The 24,952-nt window shown below is 34.9% G+C and overlaps 1 protein-coding gene across 4 annotated transcripts in view; it reads left to right on the forward strand.

Annotated features, from left to right (window-relative positions):
• GOLM2 (golgi membrane protein 2) overlaps window positions 1-24,952 on the forward strand; it is a 100,032-nt gene that overhangs the window by 57,426 nt on the left and 17,654 nt on the right. For all 4 annotated transcript variants that reach the window (XM_072808199.1, XM_072808198.1, XM_072808201.1 and 1 more), the window contains 2 exons: window positions 8,762-8,860; window positions 10,451-10,621. In XM_072808199.1, the coding sequence (XP_072664300.1) occupies window positions 8,762-8,860; window positions 10,451-10,621 (270 nt within the window). The remainder of the gene's footprint in view (window positions 1-8,761; window positions 8,861-10,450; window positions 10,622-24,952) is intronic.

Genomic DNA, 24,952 nt, shown 5'->3' on the forward strand with positions numbered 1-24,952 from the left:
ATATGTTTTAAAGAAGCAACATAGGGGGATCCCTAGGTGGCTTAGCAGTTTAGCGCCTGCCTTTGGCCCAGGGCATGATCCTGGAGCCCAGGGATCGAGTCCCGCATTGGGCTCCTGGCATGGAGCCTGTTCTCCCTCTGCCTGTGTCTCTGCCTCTCTTTTTCTCCCTGTGTCTATCATGAATAAATAAATAAAATCTTAAAAAAAAAAAAAAAAAAGCAACATAGGGATGCCTGGGTGCTTCAGTCAGTTAGGCATACAGCTCTTGATTTTGGCTCAGGTCATGATTTTGGAGTCTTGAAATTTGAGTTCTGTGTCCAGCTCTGCGCTCAGGAGAGAGCCTGCTTGAGATTCTGTCTTCCTTTCCCTCTGCCCCCCCCCCCCCAAATAAATAAGTAAAAAAAGAAAGAAAGCAAGTAGGTAAAATTTTTTGTTAAGATTTTCTCTTGTGGTTAGAGTTTTTAGAGGAAAAACCTGAATTTATAAAAATACATTAAAAATTTTTATCAAATTAAATCAGTGTAGATATACTTAAATAAGTTTTTCTCTTAGGCATCCTGTACAAAAGTAATTGACAATCTAAAGCTTGGTTACCTGTTTTAATAAATAGTGTTATTGCAACATTACCTTGCTCATTTATTTATGTATTGTCTATGGCTGCTTTTGTGCCAGAATAACACAGGGTTGAGTATGGCCTTCAAACCTAAAATACTAACCGACTCTTTAAGAAAAAGTTTTCAAAGAAACAAATTATGTAAAACCAGGAGGGTTTTTTTTTTTTTTTTTCGGTAAGGGAAAAATATTTATATTAGCATAATATCAAATTATATTACTGGAAATTACTGCTAAATATACATAAAATTCTAATGATACATTGAAAGACATTTCTTTCATTGTCATATTTTATGGGGCCACAATTTATACTAGCCATTATTAAGAAAAAAAAGAGTCAAAATAGGGTCTTGAATTAGAAAATACCAGGGGAGAAGAGGATAGCTAGCTTAGTGGATTTGAAAGTTTTATTGGTGCCTGTTTCTCTGACTTTTTAAAAACTATGCTTCTAAAGTATTGTGTTTTAGTGGTTATCCCAGAGACTACTATATGCATCCTTTCCACTGTATCATGGTCTACTTAGAAATAATCTTGTAGGGATCCCTGGGTGGCGCAGCGGTTTGGCACCTGCCTTTGGCCCAGGGCGCGATCCTGGAGACCCGGGATCGAATCCCACGTCCGGCTCCCGGTGCATGGAGCCTGCTTCTCCCTCTGCCTGTGTCTCTGCCTCTGCCTCTCTTTCTCTCTCTGTGACTATCATAAATAAATTAAAAAAAATAAAAAAAAATAAAAAAAAAGAAATAATCTTGTAATACTTCATGTGCAATGTAGCAGTTTATAAAGACGTGATGCCATTTACTGTGCCTCATCCTTTGTGCTATTTTTGTTAAATATTTTGTTTATATATAAGTCCCAATATTTTCAGTATTATTTTTCTTTAAAAAGCCTTTGAAGGAAATAAGAGAAGAAAATGTTATGTCTCTTGTATTTACCATATATTTACCTTTTCTAATGTTCTTCATTCCTCCCTGAAGATTCTAATTTCTTTTCTTTTTTTTTTCTTTTTTAGTGAGAGAGAGAATGAGAAAGTGTGTGTGATTGGGAAGGAGGGGTAGAGGGAAAAGGAGAGATAGAATCTTTTTTTTTTTTAAGATTTATTTACTTATTTATTTTAGAAAGAGAGAGTAGGTGGAGGGGCAGAATGAGAGCAAAACAATCTCAAGCAGACTCCCTGCTGAACTGCAACCTCCCTCAGGGCTCGATCTCATGACTCTGAGATCATGACCTGAGCCCAAATCGAAAGTCATATGCTTAGCCTCTGAGCCACCACTCTCTAGGTGCCCCAGAGAGAGAATCTTAAGCAAGCTCCATGCCCAGCGTGGAGCCCACAATGAGGGGCTCGATCTTATGACTCAGATCATGACCTGAGCCAAAACCAGGAGTTGGATGCTTAACCAACTGAGCCACCTAGGTGCCCCTGGATTCTAATCTCTATCTTGATTATTATTTTCCTTTTAGCCAGAAGAACTTACTTTGGCATTTCTTGAAGTGCGGGTCTTCTAACAACACATTTTCCCAACTTCTGTTTATCTGAAAACATTTTTATTTCATATTCATTTTTAATGTATAATTTTACTGAATATAGAAATTCAGGTTTAAAAAAAGAAATTCAGGTTGATTTCTTTTACTTTTAACACTTTCAAAATGCAATTCCACTGTCTTCTAGTCTCCATTGATTTTTAAGCCAGCCATCATTCTTTTTGTTATGCCCATGTATTAGTATTATTTTTAAGTAAGCTCTATCTATGTCCAATATAGAGCTTGAACCCTCTCACTCTGGGATCTAATATCACATGTTTTACCAACTTAGCCAGCCAGGTGCTGGTAGTATTCATTTTTTGGTAACTACTTTTAAGATTTCCTCTATAGCTTTAATTTTCATGAGTTTCACTAAGATACACCTTGAAATAGTTTTCTGATTGTATTTGTCCTGCTTGAGATTTACTGAGGTACTTCAATATGTGGGTTGGTGTTTTTCACCAAATTTGGGGAATTTTCAGCCTTCGTTGAAAATCAAATATTATTCAAATTATTTACTGCCCTATTCTCATTTTTCTCCTTCTGGAACTCAAGATACATGCATTTTGAACTGCTTGAGAAAGAGAGTGAGCAAGAGTGAGAGGGAGCCTGATGCAGGGACTCTGGGGTCATGACCTGAGCCAAAGGCAGATGCTTCACCAGCTGAGCCATCTAGGCTCAACAAGATGATTAATATTTTTATGGGCACTTAACCAATTAGAGTTTCATAACTTCCCAAACATTACTATAAGTAAACATTCATCAGAACTGCTCTAAGTGTGAGCTAAATCTATGTAATCAGAAGCTCCATATATTGGTTAGGGCCAGTGGCTTTACATTAAATATTTTTTGTTTTTTCAATATGAATCTTAGGTTCTTTTTCATTCTAAGGATTAATACTTAACATTGACAACTGTGAATACTTCAGTATATATAGAACACCTACTATTTTTTAGGCTTATATCATAATTCATTAGCTAATATTCTTACTTAGTCTCCAGATTGGTCATGCAAGGTAAATGGTATTATCCCTGTTTTTCCGATGAAGACTAGGGCTTTGAGAAATTAGTCACTAACCCAAAATCATACAGTTAATAAATTACAGGCTCATGATTTAAATCCTGGTCTGTCTGACTTCAAAGTTCATGCTTTTTATTCTGTCTTTTATTCTTTTAGCTATGTAACAGAACCACTGTTGCAGCTCTTAATGTAGATACCTAGATACTACCCTTGTATTTGGTATGTCCAGACTGATATCTGTAATAATGAAGTGCTCCCAAAGTTGAGGACTCTTGCTTATTAGTGCCGTATTACTTCTCTGTAGTCACAGTCACTGGATTGTGAAGCCCTGTAAGACAGAAACTGGAAGTTTTGAACATTTTTAAGGTTGTAGCCCTATTGTTGGAAAAAGGAAATGCAGACAGTTCTTTTTTGGCTCTCAGAGTAGGGACTGCAACTGAGGTCTAATAGGGAAGTGAATGAAGAGTAACCTTAAACCGTCTGTTACCTTTTATAAGTATTCAGCCAGTTTCTCCAGAAATGACTTCTTTGAATTTTTAAGTCAAGTGAAATGTATGTCTCATCTCTTCTGTCATAAGTTTCAGTTTCCTCATCTGTGAAAGGCATATTTATCTCACATAGATTTGAGTGTTGACATAGTTGAGATTAGTGCCTAGTTTATGCTAAGCAATCAGAAAATGGGAGCTACTGTTATTATAATTAGTACATTATTACCTTCTTTGGAATTACCAAATGTAGTCCCAGCCATCAGCCCCTCAGCTTCCTAACCAATTATTCTTAACATTTTTAATTGTTGTGTCCCTAATAGAGACCCTTCTTTCTTTTCTGACCTCACTTATAACACTTTATCCTCACTCCTTTCTTTGCAGTACCTCAGATATACTATGCATGCTCCTGTCTCAAGGCCTTTGTACTTACTGGTATTTTCCTGAATGTTTTTCCTCCATGTTTCATTCATTCTGCTCAAATGTCTCTTCCTTGAAAATGCTTTCCCTGACCAGACTATCTAAAATAGAATCTCCCACCACTCTCTATCATATTTCCCTGTTTTGCTTTGTACATAGCACTTTCCATTCTGGCATTTATATTCTATTTTATACACACTCTTTTGTTTACTTATTATCTATCCAACAAGAACGTAAGCTTCATGGGGACAATAAGTTGGTCTGTTTTGTTCACTGTTGAATCTCCAGCTTTTCATAACAGTGCGTAGCATATGATAGATACTTAATAAATATTGTCGAATAATTAAATTTCCATACTGATAGCTCTCCTTTATAAAAAATATAAAACCCAGAACCTGGCTAGTAGGATAAAAGCTATGTGCTCCAGTGACTTTGTATCCTTTGTTTTGTCTTTATCATAACTAGGCTTTGTCATTTTATCTTTGGTACTTTTCCTTAATATTGGCTTTATCAATGATACATACTTTAGCAGCCTATTTTTTAATATTATCTGATAGCAGCATGCTCTCTGTTGACTTGTAGACTTTCCCCTTGCTCTCATTGGTCCTCAATAGAGAGGACCAGGGTAAAATATATAGAAAGTTAGAAATGCTTTAATATAAATTATTTTTTGCAGTCTTTAATGTCTGATTTTTTCCCCACAACATTACTGACTTTAAGCTCACATTTATTATTTAGTTTCTCTTACTTTAAGAAATACATATGGCTATTACCCTACTGCTTAGTACTTCCTTGGGAATTTACTCTATCATGTAGGCGTAAAAATGACACAAAATTGTTTATAATGACAAATCGAGAGTTATATATAAGTATTATAGAGAGGGTTAATTTGTTAAACTTGTTATACCCATAAAGTGTGATATGTAGTTGTTAAAAATGATAATGTGGAGCTGTATTTATTAACATACAAATATATTTTGATTTTTTAAATGAAAAAAGTAAGTTACAGGAAAAGTATAGTATCTCGTTTTTGTGGAATAAGCATTAGATACTTGTTTTTGTATAGAAAAGCAGTCTGAAGAACCCTATAGAATTTGGAGACTGAGATTAGCACTTTCACTTAATCTTTAAGCCCATTAGTAGTTTTCTAGGTCTTCATTTGTTCTGATACCACTGACTATAATTGTTCATTCTGACCCCTGGGGAAGCCTGCATCTTATCCTAGATGTAGGTAAATTACCCTTCTCCTTAATTCAACAAAAACAAGGTTGGAGTATTGTTTTGTTGTTGTTGTTGTTTTTAAGATTTTATTTATTTATTAGAGAGAGAGCATGAGTGGAGGGGGTCAGAGGGAGAGGGAGAAGTAGGCTTCCCGCTGAGCAGGGAGCCCCATGCGGGGCTCCATCCGAGGACCCTGGAATCATGACCTGAGCTGAAGGGACATTTTAACCAATTGAGCCACCCATGCATGTGCCTTGCATGGCTGTAGTTTTTTAAAAAGGATCTTTTCAAAGAAACAAAAAAGGAAAGTAAACAAAAGGCAACATAAAAGCATAGAAACCAAAATGTTTACAGAACACACATTTCTTTTTCCTAAGCAGTAGAAATCTACTTACCATCAGCTAGTTTAATTGATGCAGTTTGTGGGACTCTAAGATGCCTGTGACAATTCTTCACCCAGATCTTTCTAGCCAAGCCTTTTAAATTGGAAGTTTTTTGGATTGTGTTTTTATTTTGTTTTGTTTTTTAATTTTTTATTTTATTTATTTATTTTCCTAAAGATTTTATTTATTTATTCACGAGAGACATAGAGATATAGGCAGAGGGAGAAGCAGGCTCCATGCAGGGAGCCCGATGTGGGACTTGATCCTGGAACTCCAAGATCAGCCCTGAGCCAAAGGCAGATGTTCAGCTGCTGAGCTATCCAGGCGTCCCATGCATTGTGTTTTTAAATTATTTGTTTAGTTGATGTATAGTGAGCATTAAATTGGAAGTTTTGGTTAGCATTACTATTTGGGAATGTTGTAGAGGAAAATGAGATGACAAAGAAAAATGGTATAACATATTAAATAAAGATCAGATTGTAAGATAGTATGTATGATAGGATTCTACTTCTGGGCAGTATATAGTCTGGGTAGCCTTGGTGGCTCAGCGGTTTAGTGCCTGCCTTCAGCCCACAGTATGATTCTGGAGACACGGGATCAAGTCCCACGTCTGGCTTCCTGCATGTAGCCTACTTCTCCCTCTGCCTGTGTCTCTACCTCTGTGTGTGTGTGTGTGTCTCTCATGAATAAATTAAACATTTAAAAAAAAATAAAGTGTATAGTTTAACATACAGGAAAAAAACCCACAGAACATTAGAAAGGTAGTCTTGAAATGATAATTTCAAGAAGGCTGGTTACCTGTACGTGATGGAAGTATAGTTATTTTTTTTAAGATTTTATTTATTTATTCATGAGAGACAGAAACATAGGCAGAAGGAGAAGCAGACTCCTCACAGGGAACCCGATTCAGGACTTGATCAATGGACCCTGGGATCACACCCTGAGTGGAAGGCAGATGTTCAACTGCTGAGCCACCCAGGTGTCCCGAATTATAGTTAGTTTTAAACTTCTTTGTGCTTTTTGCTTTTTCTGAGTTTTCTCCAGGAACATATATTATTCATATCAAACTTGTATGGTCTCCATATTACTACTACTCTCTTTATACTCTATCAGTTCTAAATTCCTCTGGATGTTTTACAGGGGATCTTTTTGATCCAGCATTTTTTTTCACTTAAGTCATAGCTTTGCCTTTAAATAGTCACCTTGTTCTTGAGCAGGAGGCATTATTCTACAAAGCTAAGGACATTTATAATTACTTCTTGCTTAGTTGTGGAGATTCTGTTTCTTGTCTTCTGATTTGAGTGTGCCAGAGCTAGCTGTGGTCCAATAGTGATTAACAGATTTGTAGATTGTGACTGACTTCTCTTTCCAAATTTATCTACCAGATGCTTAGTGTCCTCAGAGTCTGTTAGCAAATCAAAATTGTATTAATTAAACCCAGCAAGTATTGCTCTTTTAAGATGTTAGCTGATTTTTATTTAGCTGTCTTTAGTGGGTGTTGGACATTGAAGCTAGAAATAGGAACAGGGTAATGAGAATATAGTGAGATAGAAAACCTCAACTTTCTGTAAATTTGAGTAGGTTGCTTTCTTAGAGTGAATTTTAAACTCCTTGGGTCCTTAAATTTAGAAATCTATGTAAAAAAAAAAAGAAATCTATGTAAAAATAAATAAAACACAATCATTGAAATAAACTTTCAAAAAAAAAGAAACAAACTTTCAAGATTATAAAATAACCCAAATATACTAGTTAAAATTCATTAGGCTGTGGGGTGCGTGGGTGGCTCAGTTTATTAGGCATCCAACTCTTGATTTTGGTTCAGGTCATGATCTCAAGGTCATGAAATTGAGCTCTGCATCAGGTTCCGTGCTGAGCTTGACTTAAAAGTCCGTAGAGCCCACTTAAGAGTCTCTCTCTCCCTTTCCCTCTGCCCCTCTGAGAGAGAAAAAGAGAGAAAGAGAAAGGAAGAAAGAGAAATTGATGAGGGGCTACATTATATTAACAAACCCCCAATTTCAGTGACTTAAAACAAGAAAGATTTATTTATTGTTCATTTTACAGTCTGATGCAGGTTAGATGATTCTCTTGTAGCTCTCCTCCAAGCAGTGTCTCTTTCGTTACTTGATTATCATCATCTTTGTATGTAGCATCGTAAGTTGTGGCAGGAGAGGGAAGAGAGATTGTAGGTGATTTGTGTAGATTTTATCGCCATACCTGGAAGTGGCAAATTCAGTTTCACTTATATCCTCAGAGTCAGAACCTAGTCTTAGGGTCCCTAACTGTAGGGAAGGCTGATATTCCTCTGTGCCCAGGAAGAATTTGATGAAATAGGAACACTTTATCTCTACCACCAAAGTTTTAGAAGAATAAAATGTGCCACTAATCCAATCTTACAGATGGGCTCTCTATTTTTTTTTTTTATCCTTATCTGTTTTCTTTCTCTCTAATTTCCTTCTTTGCTCTCTGCCTATCTTGCTAAGCTGCCCAAGGAAACAGAGTTAGTGGTAGTGAGTGGAAAATGATACTTCTCCATTTACTTCATTTCTTAAGGAGAATAAAGCCCCCACTGGAAGTATGTACATCTTTGTAAATAAAGCTCTTTTACAAAAGAGAAAATTTCCCTCTTCAAAAATAAAATACAACTTGTTTCATCAGTCATATTTAGTTTTTTATTTAAAATGTGAGCAACTTAGAGTAGCATGTTCTCATTGCTTCACCTAATCTGTAAATGTCAATTTTTACCTACACTTTCAATAGAAAAAGATCTTGTATCTGAAGAGATTCATTTATTCATTCATCAAATCTTAGTTGAGCTTTTGTTATGTGTCACTTATTCTAGGTGTTAGGGATATAGTGGTGTACAAAACATAGAGTTTCAACTATTTTATATCCTGGTCAGATTTACTGGTCACCAAAATCTGTGATGGATAGTGCAATGTATCACTTAGTAACCATAAATTAATTAGTTAATATACCAACTATAAAGATAACAAAATTAAAATAAGCATTATAGGATTAGTGCGGTGCAAAAAAATTCATGATGGTTGGTTTTCAGAAATCATGATATTGATGGGAATAATATGGATCTCTTTTTTCTTTTAGCTTTAAAGAAACCCTCTATTTCTGTATCTCAATATGAAAGCCATCAGGCAATCTCCCATATTCCAACAGGACAACCTCTCTCCGCAAATATGGTTCCAGGTATGAAGTCTTGTTTTTAAAATTCCATTTGAAAACCAATTTACTGGTCATGTATTGTTATATAGTGAATAAAACATGTCATTGAGTAGCATAGTGAAGTGGCATTCATTTTTCTAGTTAATCTTATATATTTCCTGATGATTGATTCAGGGAGAAATTGTCATTTAAAAATGCACTTTGTTGGGCAGCCCTGGTGGCGCAGCGGTTTAGTGCCGCCTGCAGCCCAGGGTGTGATCCTGGAGACCCAGGATCGAGTCCTACATCGGGCTCCCTGAGTGGAGCCTGCTTCTCCCTCTGCCTGTGTCTCTGCCTCTCTCTCTCTCTCTCTCTCTCTCTCTCTCTCTGTGTTGCTCATGAATAAATAAATAAAATCTTTTTAAAAATAAAATAAAAATAAAAATGCACTTTGTCTAGAGCAGAAGAATTATTTGTTCTGCCACTCTGGATTGTATTCCCTTTAATCTTTGACAGTCTATATGTATTTACGCTTTTCAAAATGTGTTGAAATTTATCTCACAGAGGCCTTCTATTAACTACTACATTTATCTGTATTCACTCCCTACTCCATACCTATAAATGCATCTGTTTATTATCTACTGAATATGCATTTGATTTTATAGAAATGTTCCCCTAAAATGAGAATTTATATGATTAAAATTAATTATATGGGCAGCCTGGGTAGCTCAGTGGTTTAGCGCTGCCTTCAGCCCAGGGCTTGATCCTGGAGACCCTGGGTCGAGTCCCACGTTGGGCTCCCTGCGTTGAGCCTGCTTCTCCCTCTGTCTGTGTCTCTACTTCTCTGTCTCTCTGTTTCTCATGAATAAATAAATAAATTTTTTAAAAAAATTAAATTAATTATAATAAAGATCTAAATCAAGGTTTTGATGAGGAAGAAAGGGGAGTGGGAGAAAAGGAAAGTTCTATCCAGGGGTGACCAATAAGAAAGACTCAAGAGTTAACATGGGGTGCCTGGCTGGCTCAGTCAATAGAGCCTACAGTTTTTGATCTCGAGGTCATGAGTTTGAATCCCACATTGGGTATAATGATTACTTAAAATCTTTAAAAGAGAGAGAGAGAAATAATCAAGATTTAATATGAGGTGCCTGGCTTGCTTAGTCAATAGAGCATGTGACTCCTGATCTCAGGGTCATGAGTTTGAGCCCCTCATTGGGTATAGAGATTACTTAAAAATAAGTAAATATACAAAAAAAAATTAACAGTTGTGAGTCACTGTGTAGATGATAGACTTGGAGACTAGAGATTTCTGACGGCAATACAGAGTTTGAAGGGAACAAAAGATACAAGTCTCAATGCCACTTAAATCTTTAGGTTTCTACTGTATATCTCTTTGGTGGGTGGTTTTATAGTTAGTAGGGATACTTACCTAGAAATAATTAGTAAACTTCACACAGCTAAAATCACATTGGCTATAAGATTTGATTAAAGAAATTAGAGTAAGGCCCCCCACCCCCCAAAAGCTACCTGACTACTCAATATCAAACAACAGGGTGTCTTAACCTTTTTCCTAATGCAGGTCTTGCGAAATTCTTCAGCAAAATGTAACCTTAATTTGATGTTCTTATGCTATAGATTCTCATGGACACCACAATGGAAACCCTGGGACTTCAAAGCAGAACCCTTCCAATCCTCTTCAGCGTTTAATTCCAGGTCCAAACTTGGAGAGTGTACCCAGAATTCAAGCAGATATACTAAAGCAGGCTACCAAGGATAGAGTCGGTGATTTCCATAAATTGAAGCAAAGTAAGAATCAGTTGACAAATGTTATGCTGAAAAGCTTTAAATATAATATGTTTACAAGGCTCAATTAAGGTCTTCATTATTATAATGTCTAATGAATGTAAAGTTATATGCATATAAAGAGAAAGTATGATGGTGGTAAAATTAAAAGGAAAGCAGGTTCTAAATGGGTAGAAATATTTTAAAGAAGACTTTAGAAAGCTTCTCATGTTCTCCACTATTAAATAATAAACTTCAGGTGAGTTGATTTTTTTAAAAATGCTATTCTTATGATTGTAAAAATTTTTAGAGAAATGAGAAAAGATATATTTTGTTAGACTAATGAATGAAAACTTTGATTAGGACAAGAAGATAGATAGTTTTGAAAAATGGATTCTGGGAGATATATAGACCTGAGGAGACTGCCATAGTAGAAGATTTAATGCACCTTCCTTTACTATTCCCTCCAGTTACAATTTGTTTCATTTAGGAATTGGGAGAGAAGTAAAAGAAATTGAACAAATTAGTAGTACTGTGTAATAAAGTATCACTGCTTAATTGTTTCAGAGGTACCAATTTTGATAAGTGGACAATAGCTGCTAATCTGTGTAACTCTCTAATTGGCAGATTCTTAGGAAGTATAGGAAAAAATTCTGGTAGTAGAGAGAATTTGGACAGGACAGTGTCTCCTAGGTCAGTTTCCTTAAACTATACTCTTCATTGCTTCTACTTTTCAAGGTTTTTCCCTTCAACTTCTGAACAGATAGAATATCTAAAAGCCACAGTTTGCCTTTGTTTGCTTTTTATAATGGCTTCTATGGCAACAATTGTTCAGAGCAGTCTTCAGGCAGTTATTTGTGCACAGGTTCCTTGTACGGTGAGGACTGCACAATATTTCATTTTTAAATCTATTCAGGGTATTTTTATTGGTCTTTTGACAGTTCATATTTCTTCATCTATATGAATATATACTTTGCATACATTTAACTGACTTTTCCTTCTTTGATATTTTAAAGCATATCATCTATGTTGACTGAATGAAGTGTCATATGAAAAACATTTTTATTAAACAAATGTGGCTAATGTTTTTTTATTTTTTTATTTTTTATTTTTATTTTTATTATTATTTATTTATTATTTTATTTTTATTTTTTAAGTATTCTCTATACCCAATGTAGGGCTTGAACTAACAATCCTGAAATCAAGAAATGGATGCTTTTCAATTGAGCCAGCCAAGTGCCCCTAATGTTTAAATACAGTGAATGGCACCTTGGTGGTTCAGTTGGTTAAGCGTCTGACTATTGATTTCTGCTCAGGTCATGATCTCAGGGTCATGAGATCGAGCCTCATGTCAGGCAGCCTGGTGGATGTCTGCTTCTCTCTCCCTCCCTCTGAAATAAATAAATCTTAAAAAAAATACAGTGAAAACTTTTTTTTCTCAAAATTTTGTTGAGGAATTGGCCTGAAAATTTTTATCTCAACAAAAAGAGGTTTGTAGTAAGGGCAAAACAAAATACCTTAATTCAGTATCTTAACTCATTTAAGACTTTCTTCTAAACTTAATAGTTTATCCTATAAAACTTTTTATTGTTGCCATACCTGTTGTTTTTTTTAACTGATCTTTGGATAAAGAATGTGATTGGAAAATAATTGCCGGGGAATTATTATTTTCTATGACTCATTAAAAGAGCCTATTGAGTTTTAAACTCTTACTCCAAATTCTTTTCACTGTATATATAGAGCTAAAATCAATGGGAGCACTGTTTTGTGATTTACATTGGAATTATCTTCACATACATTTTAACCTATCAAATAGTTACACAGTTGTTATATTAAATAGACTTATACACACATATATAGACACATGCAAATATTCCTGTGTTTAAGCAATAATAAAAGTTCATTCAGCTCTCCTCTTTTGTTGATTATTTCATATGTTCTCATATTAGTTGTCATGGCTATGAATATCTTATTTTCACATTATTTCCTGCTTCTCCTACTTTGAGTGTGTTCCTTTAAAAGTAGTCCCCCAACTGAAATTACTAGGTCAAAGTATTTGACAAGCTTTATACCTCATTATGCATTGTCAGTTTATTCTCTAGAACAGTTTCACAATGTCACTGAGATTTTAAACTTATTTATTTCCCTATGGCCTGGCCACATTTGCTTTTTAACTCTTTTATAATGCATTTAGGATATAATGATTCCTTAAAGATGTTTCAATAAGCCTTTACTTTCTGGTGGCCTCTCCATTTTTATGTGAAGAATTTTATAGTAATTATTTCTTGTTATATAATCTGTGTCACTTTTTTTTAAAGATTTTATTTATTTATTCATGAGAGACACAGAGAGAGAGAGAAACAGAGACACAGGCAGAGGAAGTAGGCTCCATGCAAGAAGCCTGACATGGGACTCCATCCTGGGTCTCCAGGTTGAGCCACCCAGGCTGCCCTGTGTGTCACTTTTGACCACTTCGCCTGATAACTTTGGAGATTGAGCATATATCTTTGTGTCAAATCTTTATAGATAATTTAGATATTAACCTTTTATAAGTTACTTTTACCACAGTTTTACTCCATTGCCTTTCCTGACATGAGAAGTATAGTTTATCATGCAAGAATTTTTTAATTAAAAATAATTTTTAAATTGTGGCAAAATGCACATAAAATTCACCAAAGAGAGTATATTTTGTGGCATTTACTACATTTGTAATGTTGGGTGATAATCACAACTGTCTAGTTCTAGAACATTTTCATCACTGCAAAAGAAAACCCTGTATCCATTAAGCAGCCATTCCAGTTCTCTCCTACCCACAGTCCCTGTCAAGGACTAATCTGCTTTCTGACTTGATGGAGTCACCTATTCTGAATCTTTCATATAAGTGAAATCACAATATATGGCTTTTTGTGTGTGGCTGCTTTTACTTAGCATGATGTTGTCAAGGTTCAGTCTGTGCAGTGTTTTTTATGGCTAAATAATATTCAGTTGTATGAGTACATTTTGTTATCCATTTATTTGAATTTGAATTGTTTCCACTTTTTGTCATGAATAGTGCTGTATGAACATTCATTTACAAGTTTTTGTTGAACTCTTGTTTTCGATTCTTTCAAGTATATACCTAAAATATGGAATTGCTGGGCTGTGTGGTAATTCTGTGCTTAGCTTTATAAAGGAACCGCCAAATTATTTTCCACAGTGACTGTGCCATTTTACAGTCTTTTTTTTTTTTCTTTCATTTTTTTTTTTTCATTTTACAGTCTTACCAGAAGTGCATGACAGTTATTTTTCTATATCCTTGCCAACAATTAATACTTTCTGGGGTTTTTTGTTTTATTTTTCACTGTTGCCATCCTATTGGGTGTGAAGTGGTATCTCATTGTGATGTCCTTTTTTTTTCTTAGGTTTTATTTTTAAGTAATCTCTACCCCCATCATGGGGCTCTAACTTACAACCGTGAGATCAAGAGTTACATGCTCCACTGTCTGAGCCAGACAAGTGCTCCTCACTGTGATTTTCATTTGCATATCCCTATTACTAATGACATTGAGCATCTTTTTATGTATTCATTGGCCATTTGTATAATCCTCATTGGAGAAATGTCTTCAAGTCCTTTGCCCATTTTTAAATTGGGTTGTTTGTTGTTGAATTTCAAGCATTCTTTTAGATATTTTGGGTACTAGACTCTCATCAGATACATAATTTTTGTATTGGCAATTACAAAAATTGGCAATTTTTGTATTGGCAATGGGCAATTATTTTTGCCCATTCAGTGAGTTATCTTTTTACTCTTTGATGGTGTCCTTTGATGCACTAAGTTTTTTCATTTTGATGAAGTCCAGTTTATCTCTTGTTTTGTTGTTCATGCTTTTATTGTCATATCTGAGAAACCTTTGCATAATTAAAGCTTATAAAGATTCCCCCTGTGTTTTCTTCTAAAAGTTTTATAGTTTTGCCTCTAATATGCAGGGTTTGATCTATTTCTTATATTATTTTTTAATCTAATTTTTATATATATTGAGGTCAAAATCCGCTTCATTCTTCTGTATGCAGGTATTAGTTGTCCCATACTCTTTGCTGAAGAGACTCTTTATTCTCCATCAAACAGTTTTGGAATCCCTGTTGAAAATTAATTAGATGGGTTTATTCTAGACTCTCAATTCTTTTCCAGATGCCACTACCACACTGTTTTGATTATTATAACTTCGTAGTAAGTTTTGAAATTAGGAAGTATGAGTTCTCCAACTTTGTTTTTCTTTATAAAATTATTTTGATTATTTGTGATATCTTACAATTCCATATGACTCTTAGGATCTGCTTGTCATTACTACTAAAAAGACAGTTGGCTTTTTTTTTTTTTTTAATTAAGCAAGCTCTACACATAATGTGGTACATGAACTCATTACCCTGAGATCAGGAATCACATGCTCTACTAACTGAGCTAACCAGGTACTCCAAGGCAATTGGGATTTTAATTACATTGAATCTGTAGATTACTTTGAGGAATATTGTCATCTGAACAATAGTAAGTTCCCAGTCCATGAAAATGGGTGTCTTTCCACTTATTCAGAATATCTTTAATTTCTTTCAGCAGTATTTTATAGTGTACAAGTCTTGTGCCTCCTTGGTTATTAAATTTATTTTTAAGCATTTTATTCTTTTTGATGTTATTGTAAACTCTTTTCTTAATTTCCTTTTCAGATTGTTTGTTGCTAATGCACAGAAATATGACTGATTTTTTCCTGGGCTTTTGAAGTTCTAATTTTTATATAAATTTCTAAAAAATATGTAATATTTGTTTCATCTTAAAAATTTAGAATATTTTCATTTTTGTAGAAATAATAGCTGTGCATCAGTGTTTTGTATATATTATATGTATATTTTACATCAGCATATATAAACGTGTATATATGTATATACACACAAAGTCAATACTTTTAATATGATTCAGAATTTCTGTGCCTGTTTTACATCAGCTGCATTTTTGTTTTGTTTTGTTTTGTTTAAACATTTTTACCTCCTTTACCCATTTCTCCCATCCCTACCTCCACCTCTAGGAACTGTCAATCTGCCCACTGTATCTATAAGTTTGTGGGTTTTTTTTTTTCTTTTTAAAAAAATGTGTAAAAGAAATCATATGGTATTTATCTTTCTCTGACTTATTTCACTTAATATAATGCCCTCAAGTTCCACCTATATTATCGCAAATGGCAAGATATCCTTCTTTTTATGGTTGAATAATATTCCATTGAATATATATGCCACACAACTTCTTTACTTATCCATTGATGGACACTTAGGTTGTTTCCATCTTTCTCTCTCTTTTTTTTTAAGATTTTATTTATTTATTTTAGAGAGCATGTGATCAGGGGGAGGAGCAGAGGTGGTAGAAGGACAAGCAGACTCCGCACTAAGCACAGAGCCCAACATGGGGCTCAATCTCACGACCCTGAGATCATGACCTGAGCTGAAATCAAGAGTTGGAAGCTTAACCCACTGAGCCACCCAGGTGCCCCTCCATCTCTTGAGTAATGTAAATAATGCTGTAGTGAACATTGGAGTGCATATATCTTTCGGAGTTAATGTTTTCATTTTCTTTAGACAAATACTGTAAGTGGGATTGTTGGATAATATGACAGTTCTAGTTTTAATTTTTTGAGGAACTTTTCCATGGTGGCTGTATACAATTTACATTTCTACCAACAGTGCACAAAGGTTCTTTCTCCACATTTCTCCAGTTATGCTGATTTTTGTTTGTTGATCTTGTATCCTGCAACTTAGCTGATTTTTGATGCATTGAATTTTTATTTGTATATATTCAGGCATATCCATCTTCATTCTAATGAGAACCTTCATTTTTTAAAATCATCTGTTCTTTATCTGAGCTTAAATGGGCTGCTACTCAGTTTTCATTTATTTTTCCCCCTAACAGATTATTTGACTTCTTTGGAATTTACAGTGATCCAAATTAATTTTTCTCTATCCTTTTTTTAAAAAAAAAGATTTTATTTATTTATTCATGAGAGACGGAGAGAGAGGCAGAGACACAGGCAGAGGAAGAAGCAGGCTCTCTGCAGGAGCCTGATGTGGGACTTGATCCCCAACCCTGGGATCAGGCCCTGAGTCAAAGGCAGATGCTTAACCACTAAGCCACCCAGGCGTCCCAGTTTCTCTCTATCCTGATAACCATCTGTCCCAGAATTTTTATCCTTTGTTTTTCTTCTGTTTCTCTTTCTTTTCTGTTTTTACACATATGCACATTAAATTGTTGCACTATTTTTAACCTATCTTTAGAATTTCCATTTTTTCCAATTCTTGTCCTTCTCCCTACCATAATGTAACAATTTTGATACCAGTTCTGATGTGTATGGGTTTTTCCCACATGACCAACCAATTCTCAGACACCACCCTAGGTGTCCTACAATTCAACTCAATTCTGACAGTATCTACTGCAAGATAGCCTCAGATCTCAGAGATTACGGTCTCAGTCATACAAGATTGCTCTCCTCTCCTCCACTTCAGATACCATTCGAAAGTCCAGATTGTTGTCTGTGCTTCTGACCAAGGGATGGATGGTAGATCTGAGGTTCCAACAATCCCTTCCTTGAATTTGCTTAATTTGCTAGAGTGGCTCACAGAACTCTATTTTAATTACTAGATAACAGCCTTGTTCTGAAAGGATAGAACTCTGGAACATCCAGATAGAAGAGAGGTATTGGAAGGTATAGGGAGACAGTGTGGAGTTTCCATGACCTTTCCAAGTGCATCACTCTCCCCAAAGCTCACCAGCCCAGAAGCATTCTGATCCCTGTCCTTTTGGGTTTTTATGGAAGGCTTCATCACGTAGGTGTGATTGCTGAAGTCGTTGCCATTTGTGATTGAATCAACTTCCAGCCTTCCTCCCCTCTCCTAAAAGGTTGAGAGTGTGGGACTAAAAGTTCCCACCCTCTAATCACATGGTTGTCTTGGCAACTGGTTTCCAACCTTAGCTTCCTTCCAACACTAACCTTATCAGCATAACAAAAGACACCTTTGTGGCTCTCCTCACCTAGGAAATTCCTTTTTTTTTTTTAATTAATTAATTTATTTATTTATGATAGTCACTCAGAGAGAGAGAGAGAGGCAGAGACACAGGCAGAGGGAGAAACAGACTCCATGCAGGAAGCACGATGCGGGACTCAATCCTGGGACTCCAGGATCACACCCTGGACTGAAGGTGGCGCTAAACCACTGAGCCACCCAGGCTGCCCCCTCAGATTCTAATTTTAAAAGCCTCTGGAGGTTAGGAAGCCAAGCCCAAGGACTGGCCATCAGACTTTGCCTGCAATACCTGTAGACCTATTTGAATTCCTCTCTTCTCCAGGTTCCCAAGATCCTGAGCTTCCTGAGCCTGCCAGGAACTGACCTTTGTGATTCACTTACAAGGCTGGGAAACCTGTACCCCTGATACAAGCTGGTCTTTCTAAGGGGGTGCTTTATAAATATTGACTCCTTATAGTCAACCTTAGATTTGTAAAGCTGTCTGGTTATATTGGATTTTATGCATCATTCACAAGTATGACATTTAGTCAGATTCTTGGTAATATACCCAAAGTTTCCAAGTGTCCTAATACCAAGAGAACAGATTTCTTACTGAACTTACCCAAATAACTATATTACATGAATATAAGATTACTGAATTCTAGAGGGATCATGTAGAGAGAAAAAGAAATTGTTTCATATTTATTCACATGGCATATTTTTTCAAGTTGCTTTAAGTTATAGATCGCTTAAAAAAATGAAAAAAAGTTATAGATCTCTTAAGAGAGAAGAGAAAAGGGTTTCCTTAAATCTGAAAAACAAAACATTAAAGAACCAGCAATGTTGGATAGTATGTCCTGAATTCTGTAACTGTTCATTTACTTGCCTTCTGTATTAAAGTGGTAACTTCAAAAAAAAAATAAAATAAAATAAAGTGGTAACTTCTTGGGGGCAAGAGGTTTCATCTACATAGTAGGCATTTGTTAAATATTTGTTAAACTTACTGTATCAAATAAGAATTTTTTATTTCTGTAGATAGTCACATAAAATAACTTGGTCATAAATTATATTAATATATGCTTATGAGAACTTCCCTACTTTTAATTTATTCTAAAATTCTTAGACCTAAAACTTATATAGTCACTCTTTTTTAAATTGTAGTTTATCAGGTTTTTAAAAATGTTTTATTTATTTATTTTTTAAGATTTTACTTATTTATTTATTCATGGCAGACACAGAGAGAGAGAGAGGCAGAGACACAGGCAGAGAGAGAAGCAGGCTCCATGCAGGGAGCCCGACAAGGGATTCAATCCTGGGTCTCCAGGATCACACCCCAGGCTGAAGGTGGCACTAAACCACTGGGCCACCGGGGCTACCCATTTATCAGGTTTTTTTAAATTTTTCTAGTTTTCAAAAACCCAGCTATTGATTTTGTCACTGTTTAATTTCTTTTTTTTTTTTTTAAGATTTATTTATTTATTTTAGAGGGAAATAACATGAGAGTAAAGGATGAGGAGCAGAGGAAGAAAGAGAGAATCTCAAGTAGACTCCCCACTGAGTGCAGAGCCTAAGCTCATAGCAGGGCCCAATTTCATGACCCTGATATGACCTGAGCCAAAATCAAGAGTCAGACACTCAACCAACTGAAGCACCCAGGTGCCCCTGCCACTGTTTAATTTCTAATCTGTCTTATTTTATTCTTTGCTACTGGTGGTTTATCACTTTAATTTCTAAGTTTTTAGGTATTAAACTTTTTAACTTTTAAGTTTTAGATACTTAAATCTTCACATTTCTTTTTCTTACTAATATATTCATTTAAATAAACTTTTATTGAATACCTGTGAGGTGGAACGTTATGCATTTATAGCTATAATTTTTCCTGACTGGATATAGGAGGAACAATCTTAGATTTTATACAACAATCACCACAATTTTTGGGCAGCTTTAAATTTAGTATTTTTTTATGTTAGCATATCATATTTTTATTGATATATTTTTATAAATTAAATTTTGTATTGCCACGTCATGTGGAAATGGCTAGATAATTTGTTGGCATGTTTCATTATATCTGGAAGATCTATTTGGGTTGGTTTAATTTAAAATGTAGAATGTAGGCTATATTATAACACAGAATAGAGTTTAGGTGATATTTCAAAGTATCCTGGAGGCATATTTCAAGGAGGGAGTGAGACATCCTCCAAAGTAGTTGAAACTGAAAATTCATGTATATCCTACCTCTTTGCCAGTAGGAGCAACATAACTCTGTATATTTAGATGCCTTGAGTAGAGAGAACAGTTCTTTTCAAATATTAGCTTCATACTGAAAGTTGCAAAGACAGCTATTTGAAACAATAGGCAATGATGAAGCTGCCTTTCATATGAGTTTTTTCTGTATAGTATGCTTCAGTAGCAGCAGGTGTTTGTTTACTTAACCAAGGTTAATGATTCTCCTGAACAATACTGGAGAGACAAGCTAGAGTATCTGAGAGTATATACATATATATACATGTGATAGACAAAATATATAAAAAAGAGAACTAAAAAGGTACTGATAATCTCAAAACAATGCTAACATTTTTGTGGTCTTTCAAGAAACAAAAATACTAAAAAAAAAAAAAAAAGAGAGAGAGAATCAAAAATACTAGATGATGAAAGGAACTGAATGATTGAACCTATGATTCTCAGGTCTGGAAATGTAAGTTTCCAGGAATTTGGCTCAAGAATAAAATAGGAGCCATGCTTATTGTTTAAAGCCAGGACTTAGTTATTGCCCCATCTCACCTGGCAAAGGAAACAGAAAATAAAGCTATTGCTGGCTGCTCTCAAGGACTATAGTATTTAGCAATCTGAAGACTTATAGAGATAGAAACTTGCAGATGCACCTTGTGACCATGGAGCATGATCATACCACACCACTATTGGTTTTATACCAAATCTTTGCTATCTCCAATAGCATCATGGAATAGAAACTCTGAAATGTGATTATAAATCTCATTCTCAACTAGGAAACTGGGTGAAAATGTCTTTAAACTTAATAATATGGGTTGACACAGAGAGGGAAAAAGAGAAAAAGCATAAATACCTCAAATACATGGAAAATGGGTGAGCAAACCAAAACTCTAAAATGTCTGAAAAATATTAGTGCTAAGGGACATAGCCACCATATCAACAACTGGAATGTGAAAAGAATTTTATCTAACAGTCTGCTAAAAACTAAGTTTAAGGATGCTCAAAGTGGTAAATGAAGAGATAACTTACTCAAAAAAAGAAGAGATTAAGAAGAAACAGGCAGAGAGAAAGCAAAAACAGGTAAATATAAAAACCAGTTATACATTTTAGAAATGAAAAATACAGTCACTGAAATAAAAATCAGTCTATGAGATGCTAGACCATGAAAATAGTTGACTAAAATAAGTTATTTGGAAGCTTGTACTGAGATATTTACCAAGGATATAGCACGGAATGGCAATGAGATGGATATGGAGACAAATATATGTATATATGACAGAGATATTAGGCAGAATATATATATATGTCTAATAACAGTTTCGGGTAGAGAATGGAGGAACTGGTAGATAATTAATACTTGAAAATAATTTTGAAGAAGTTGAAGAGCTCAGAATTTTCTGTAGTTGAACAGTCATTGGGTGTCTGCTTTCAGCCCAGAGCATGGTCCTGGAGCCCCGGGATTGAGTCCCACATCGGGCTCCTGTGGGGGGCCTGCTCCTCCCCCTGCCTCTGTCTCTGCCTCTCTCTCTCTCTGTGTCTCTCATGAATAAATAAATAAAATCTTAAGAAGTATATACTTAGGGCAGCCCCGATAGCCCAGCAGTTTAGTGCCGCCTTTGGCCCAGGGCGTGATCCTGGAGACCCAGATCGAGTCCCACGTCGGTCTCCCTGCATGGAGCCTGCTTCTCCCTCTGCCTCTGCCTCTCTCTGTGTGTGTCTCTCATGAATAAATAAATAAAATCTTTAAAAATATATATATATTTATATTTTTTTTCTTTTTTTTCTTTTTTTTATATTTTTAAAAAACATATATATATATATATATATATATATTTTTTTTTTTTTTTTTAAAGACACTATTTTCAGATGAATGTGCCTGCTTTGCTTTTAGGCATTGTAGAAAAGCTTCAGAGGTATCCAAAAACAAAGGAAAAAAACTTAAATGATACCAGAAGGCATAGATTATTTCCAAAGAATGACAATTATATTGATAGTAGACTTTTTCATAAACAAGTCAAATGACAGAAGATAACGGAATAATATCCTCAGTGTAATGAGTGAAAAATAACTACCAACGTAGAATGTTAAAATGTTATACCACCTAATGAGGATAAAATCAGGACACATTCAGTTACATAAGACTGAGTTTACCTCTCAAAGACACATTTGATGAAAGAAGGATAAAGGTTAATCTTTAGTAAAAAAAATTGAGGAGGGCTAGTAATAGCTACAAAAAATGGGAACTCAAATTAATCAAACTTATTGATGAAATTTCATTATTGACTTAAAATTATTTTTGTGTTAAGACAGCAAAAACAGCAAATAATAATAAAAGAGAAAGTATTCAAGAGTAAAGTGACAAAGTTCATGTCCCTCTCAGAAAGAAAATAGTAATACCGAATACTTTGTAATTTTGTTTTTAAAAATGTTTAAATTATGTATGTTTAAAAATTAGGGGGTGGAGTACCTGGCTGGCTTGGTTCGTAAAGCATGTAACTCTTTTTTTTTTTTTTTTTAAGCATGTAACTCTTGATCTCAGGGGTCATGAGTTCAAGTCTCACGTCAGGCAGGGAGTCTACCTAAAAAATAAATAAAAAATAAAAACTTAAAAAAAGGGTAATCACTAAAAAAAATAGAAATACAAGGTACCACTTCCAACAAACAATGGATAGAAGAGGGATCCCTGGGTGGCACAGCGGTTTAGCGCCTGCCTTTGGCCCAGGGTGCGATCCTGGAGACCCGGGATCGAATCCCACGTCGGGCTTCTGGTGCATGGAGCCTGCTTCTCCCTCTGCCTCTCTCTCTCTCTCTCTCTCTGTGTGACTATCATAAATAAAATAAAATAAATAAAGTTAAAAAAAAACAATTGATAAAAGAAGAAAAGAAGGTAATTTTGAAAGAAAGAAGAAAATTTAAAGAAGAGGGGCTCCTGGGTGGCTCAGTGGTTTGTCTACTTTTGGCTCAGGTGATGATCCCAGGGTCCTGGGATCGAGTCCCACATCAGGTTCCCCGCAGGGAGACTGCTTCTCCCTCTGCCTATGTCTCTGCCTCTCTCTCTGTGTCTCTCATGAGTGAATAAATAAAATCTTAAAAGAAAAAAACTAATGTGAAAGATTTTAATATACTTCTATCAAAACTTAAAATTCATCAAAACTAGAAATTTTGAAGCAAAAATTATCAAGTTTATTCAAGTAAGTGTATACAGATCCTTACTTTTTTAAAAAAAAAAGATTTTTATTTATTCATGAGAGACAGAGAGAGATGTGTAATATTAATATGTAATTAATATTACATATTAAATATGTAATATTTAAAAAGCAGTCTATATAATTCACCATATTAACAAAACATATGAGGCAAATCGAGTAGTTGCTTCTCATAGGTGCAAAGAAAGCATTTGAAGAAATTGAACGCGGGACACCTGGGTGGCTCAGTGATTGAGTGTCTGCCTTTGGTTCAGGGCATGATCCCAGAGTCCTAGAATCGAGTCCCACATGGGGCTCTCTGTATGGAGCCTGCTTCTCCCTCTGCCTGTGTCTCTGTCTTTCTCTGTGTGTGTCTCTCATGAATAAGTAAATAAAATATTAAAAACAAAAAAAAATTCAACATATATTTGTGATAAACAACAATTGTAAGCAAACTAGAGCTAGCCAGTAGTTTCCCTAATTTGATAGAGTATATACAAAAATCTTATAACAAACATCACTTAATGGGAAACTATCAAAAATTTTCCCTTTGAAATCATGAAGCCTAAGATAACCACTATCATCACTTCTTTTCAACTTTTCACTGTAGGTGTAATCAATGATACAAAGTACAAAAAAGGAAATAAACAGTATGGGGATTACAAAGGAAGAAATAAAACTGATTAATTGATATTATTTGCAGGTATAATTTTATATGTGGAAAACTCCAAACAATCTACAAACTATTAAAGTAAATGTTAAATAAATATTTAGCAAAGTTATTAGAAGGCTAATAGAAAAAAAATTAATTGTATATATCAGCAAAAACATATCAAGTGAAATTTTTAAAAAGAAACTACTTTTTTTAAAGATTTTTTTTTATTTTTTTATTTTTTTAAGATTTTTATTTTAAATAATCTCTACATACAACATGGGGCCCAAATTCACAACTCCAAGATCGAGAGTTGCATGTTCCACTGGCCGAGCCAGCCAGGCACCCCAGAAAACTATCTTTAATAGCATGAAATACATCAGATTCTTGAAAAGAAATCTAACAAAATAATCATCATAAGAACTTATATAAGCTACAAAATATTATTGACAGATGATATATAACTAAATCCATGTTGAGGGCAGCCCCAGTGACACAGCGATTTAGTGCCGCCTACAGTCCAGGGTGTGATCCTGGAGACCGGGGATCAAGTCCCATGTCAGGCTCCCTACATAGAGCCTGCTTCTCCCTCTGCCTGTGTCTCTGTCTCTCTCTCTCTCTCTGAATAAATAAATAAATCTTTTTAAAAATCATAAAAAAATAAAATACATTCTTATTTAAAAAATAATAAAAAAATAAATCCATGTTGATAGATTGGAAGGCTCAGTGTTTTTAAAAATGTCCGTTCTTCTCTGATTGATCTAGAATTTCAATACTATTCCATTCGTTATCCCAGCAGAATTTTTTTCTTTTTGGTGGTAACTGGATGGAATTTGGCGGAAATAAAATGATTCTGAAATATGTAGGGTAATGCAAAAGACTAAGAATAGCCAAGATAATCTATAAGAAGAATGAAACTTAGTGACTTCTATCAGACATCAAGATTTTTATAAATCTTTATTAGTGAGGGATGTCTGGGTGGCTTAGTTGAGTGTCTGCCTTTAGTTCAGGGTGTGATCCCAGGGTCCCGGATCCTGTCCCACTTGGGGCTCCTTACAGAGATCATGTTTCTCCCTTTACCTGTCTCTGCCTCTCTCTCTCTGTGTCTCTCATGATTAAGTAACTAAAGTTTAAAAAAGAAATCTTATTGATGAAGTAATCAAGACAATATGGTATTGGGACAAGAATAGACAGAATTCTCCAACAGATTGGAGAATACAGAAATTAACCACATATATATGGTCACTTGATTTATGACAAAGCTGATAATAT

Source organism: Canis lupus, chromosome 32, assembly GCF_048164855.1.
Source record: "Canis lupus baileyi chromosome 32, mCanLup2.hap1, whole genome shotgun sequence".
Lineage (NCBI taxonomy): Eukaryota > Metazoa > Chordata > Mammalia > Carnivora > Canidae > Canis > Canis lupus.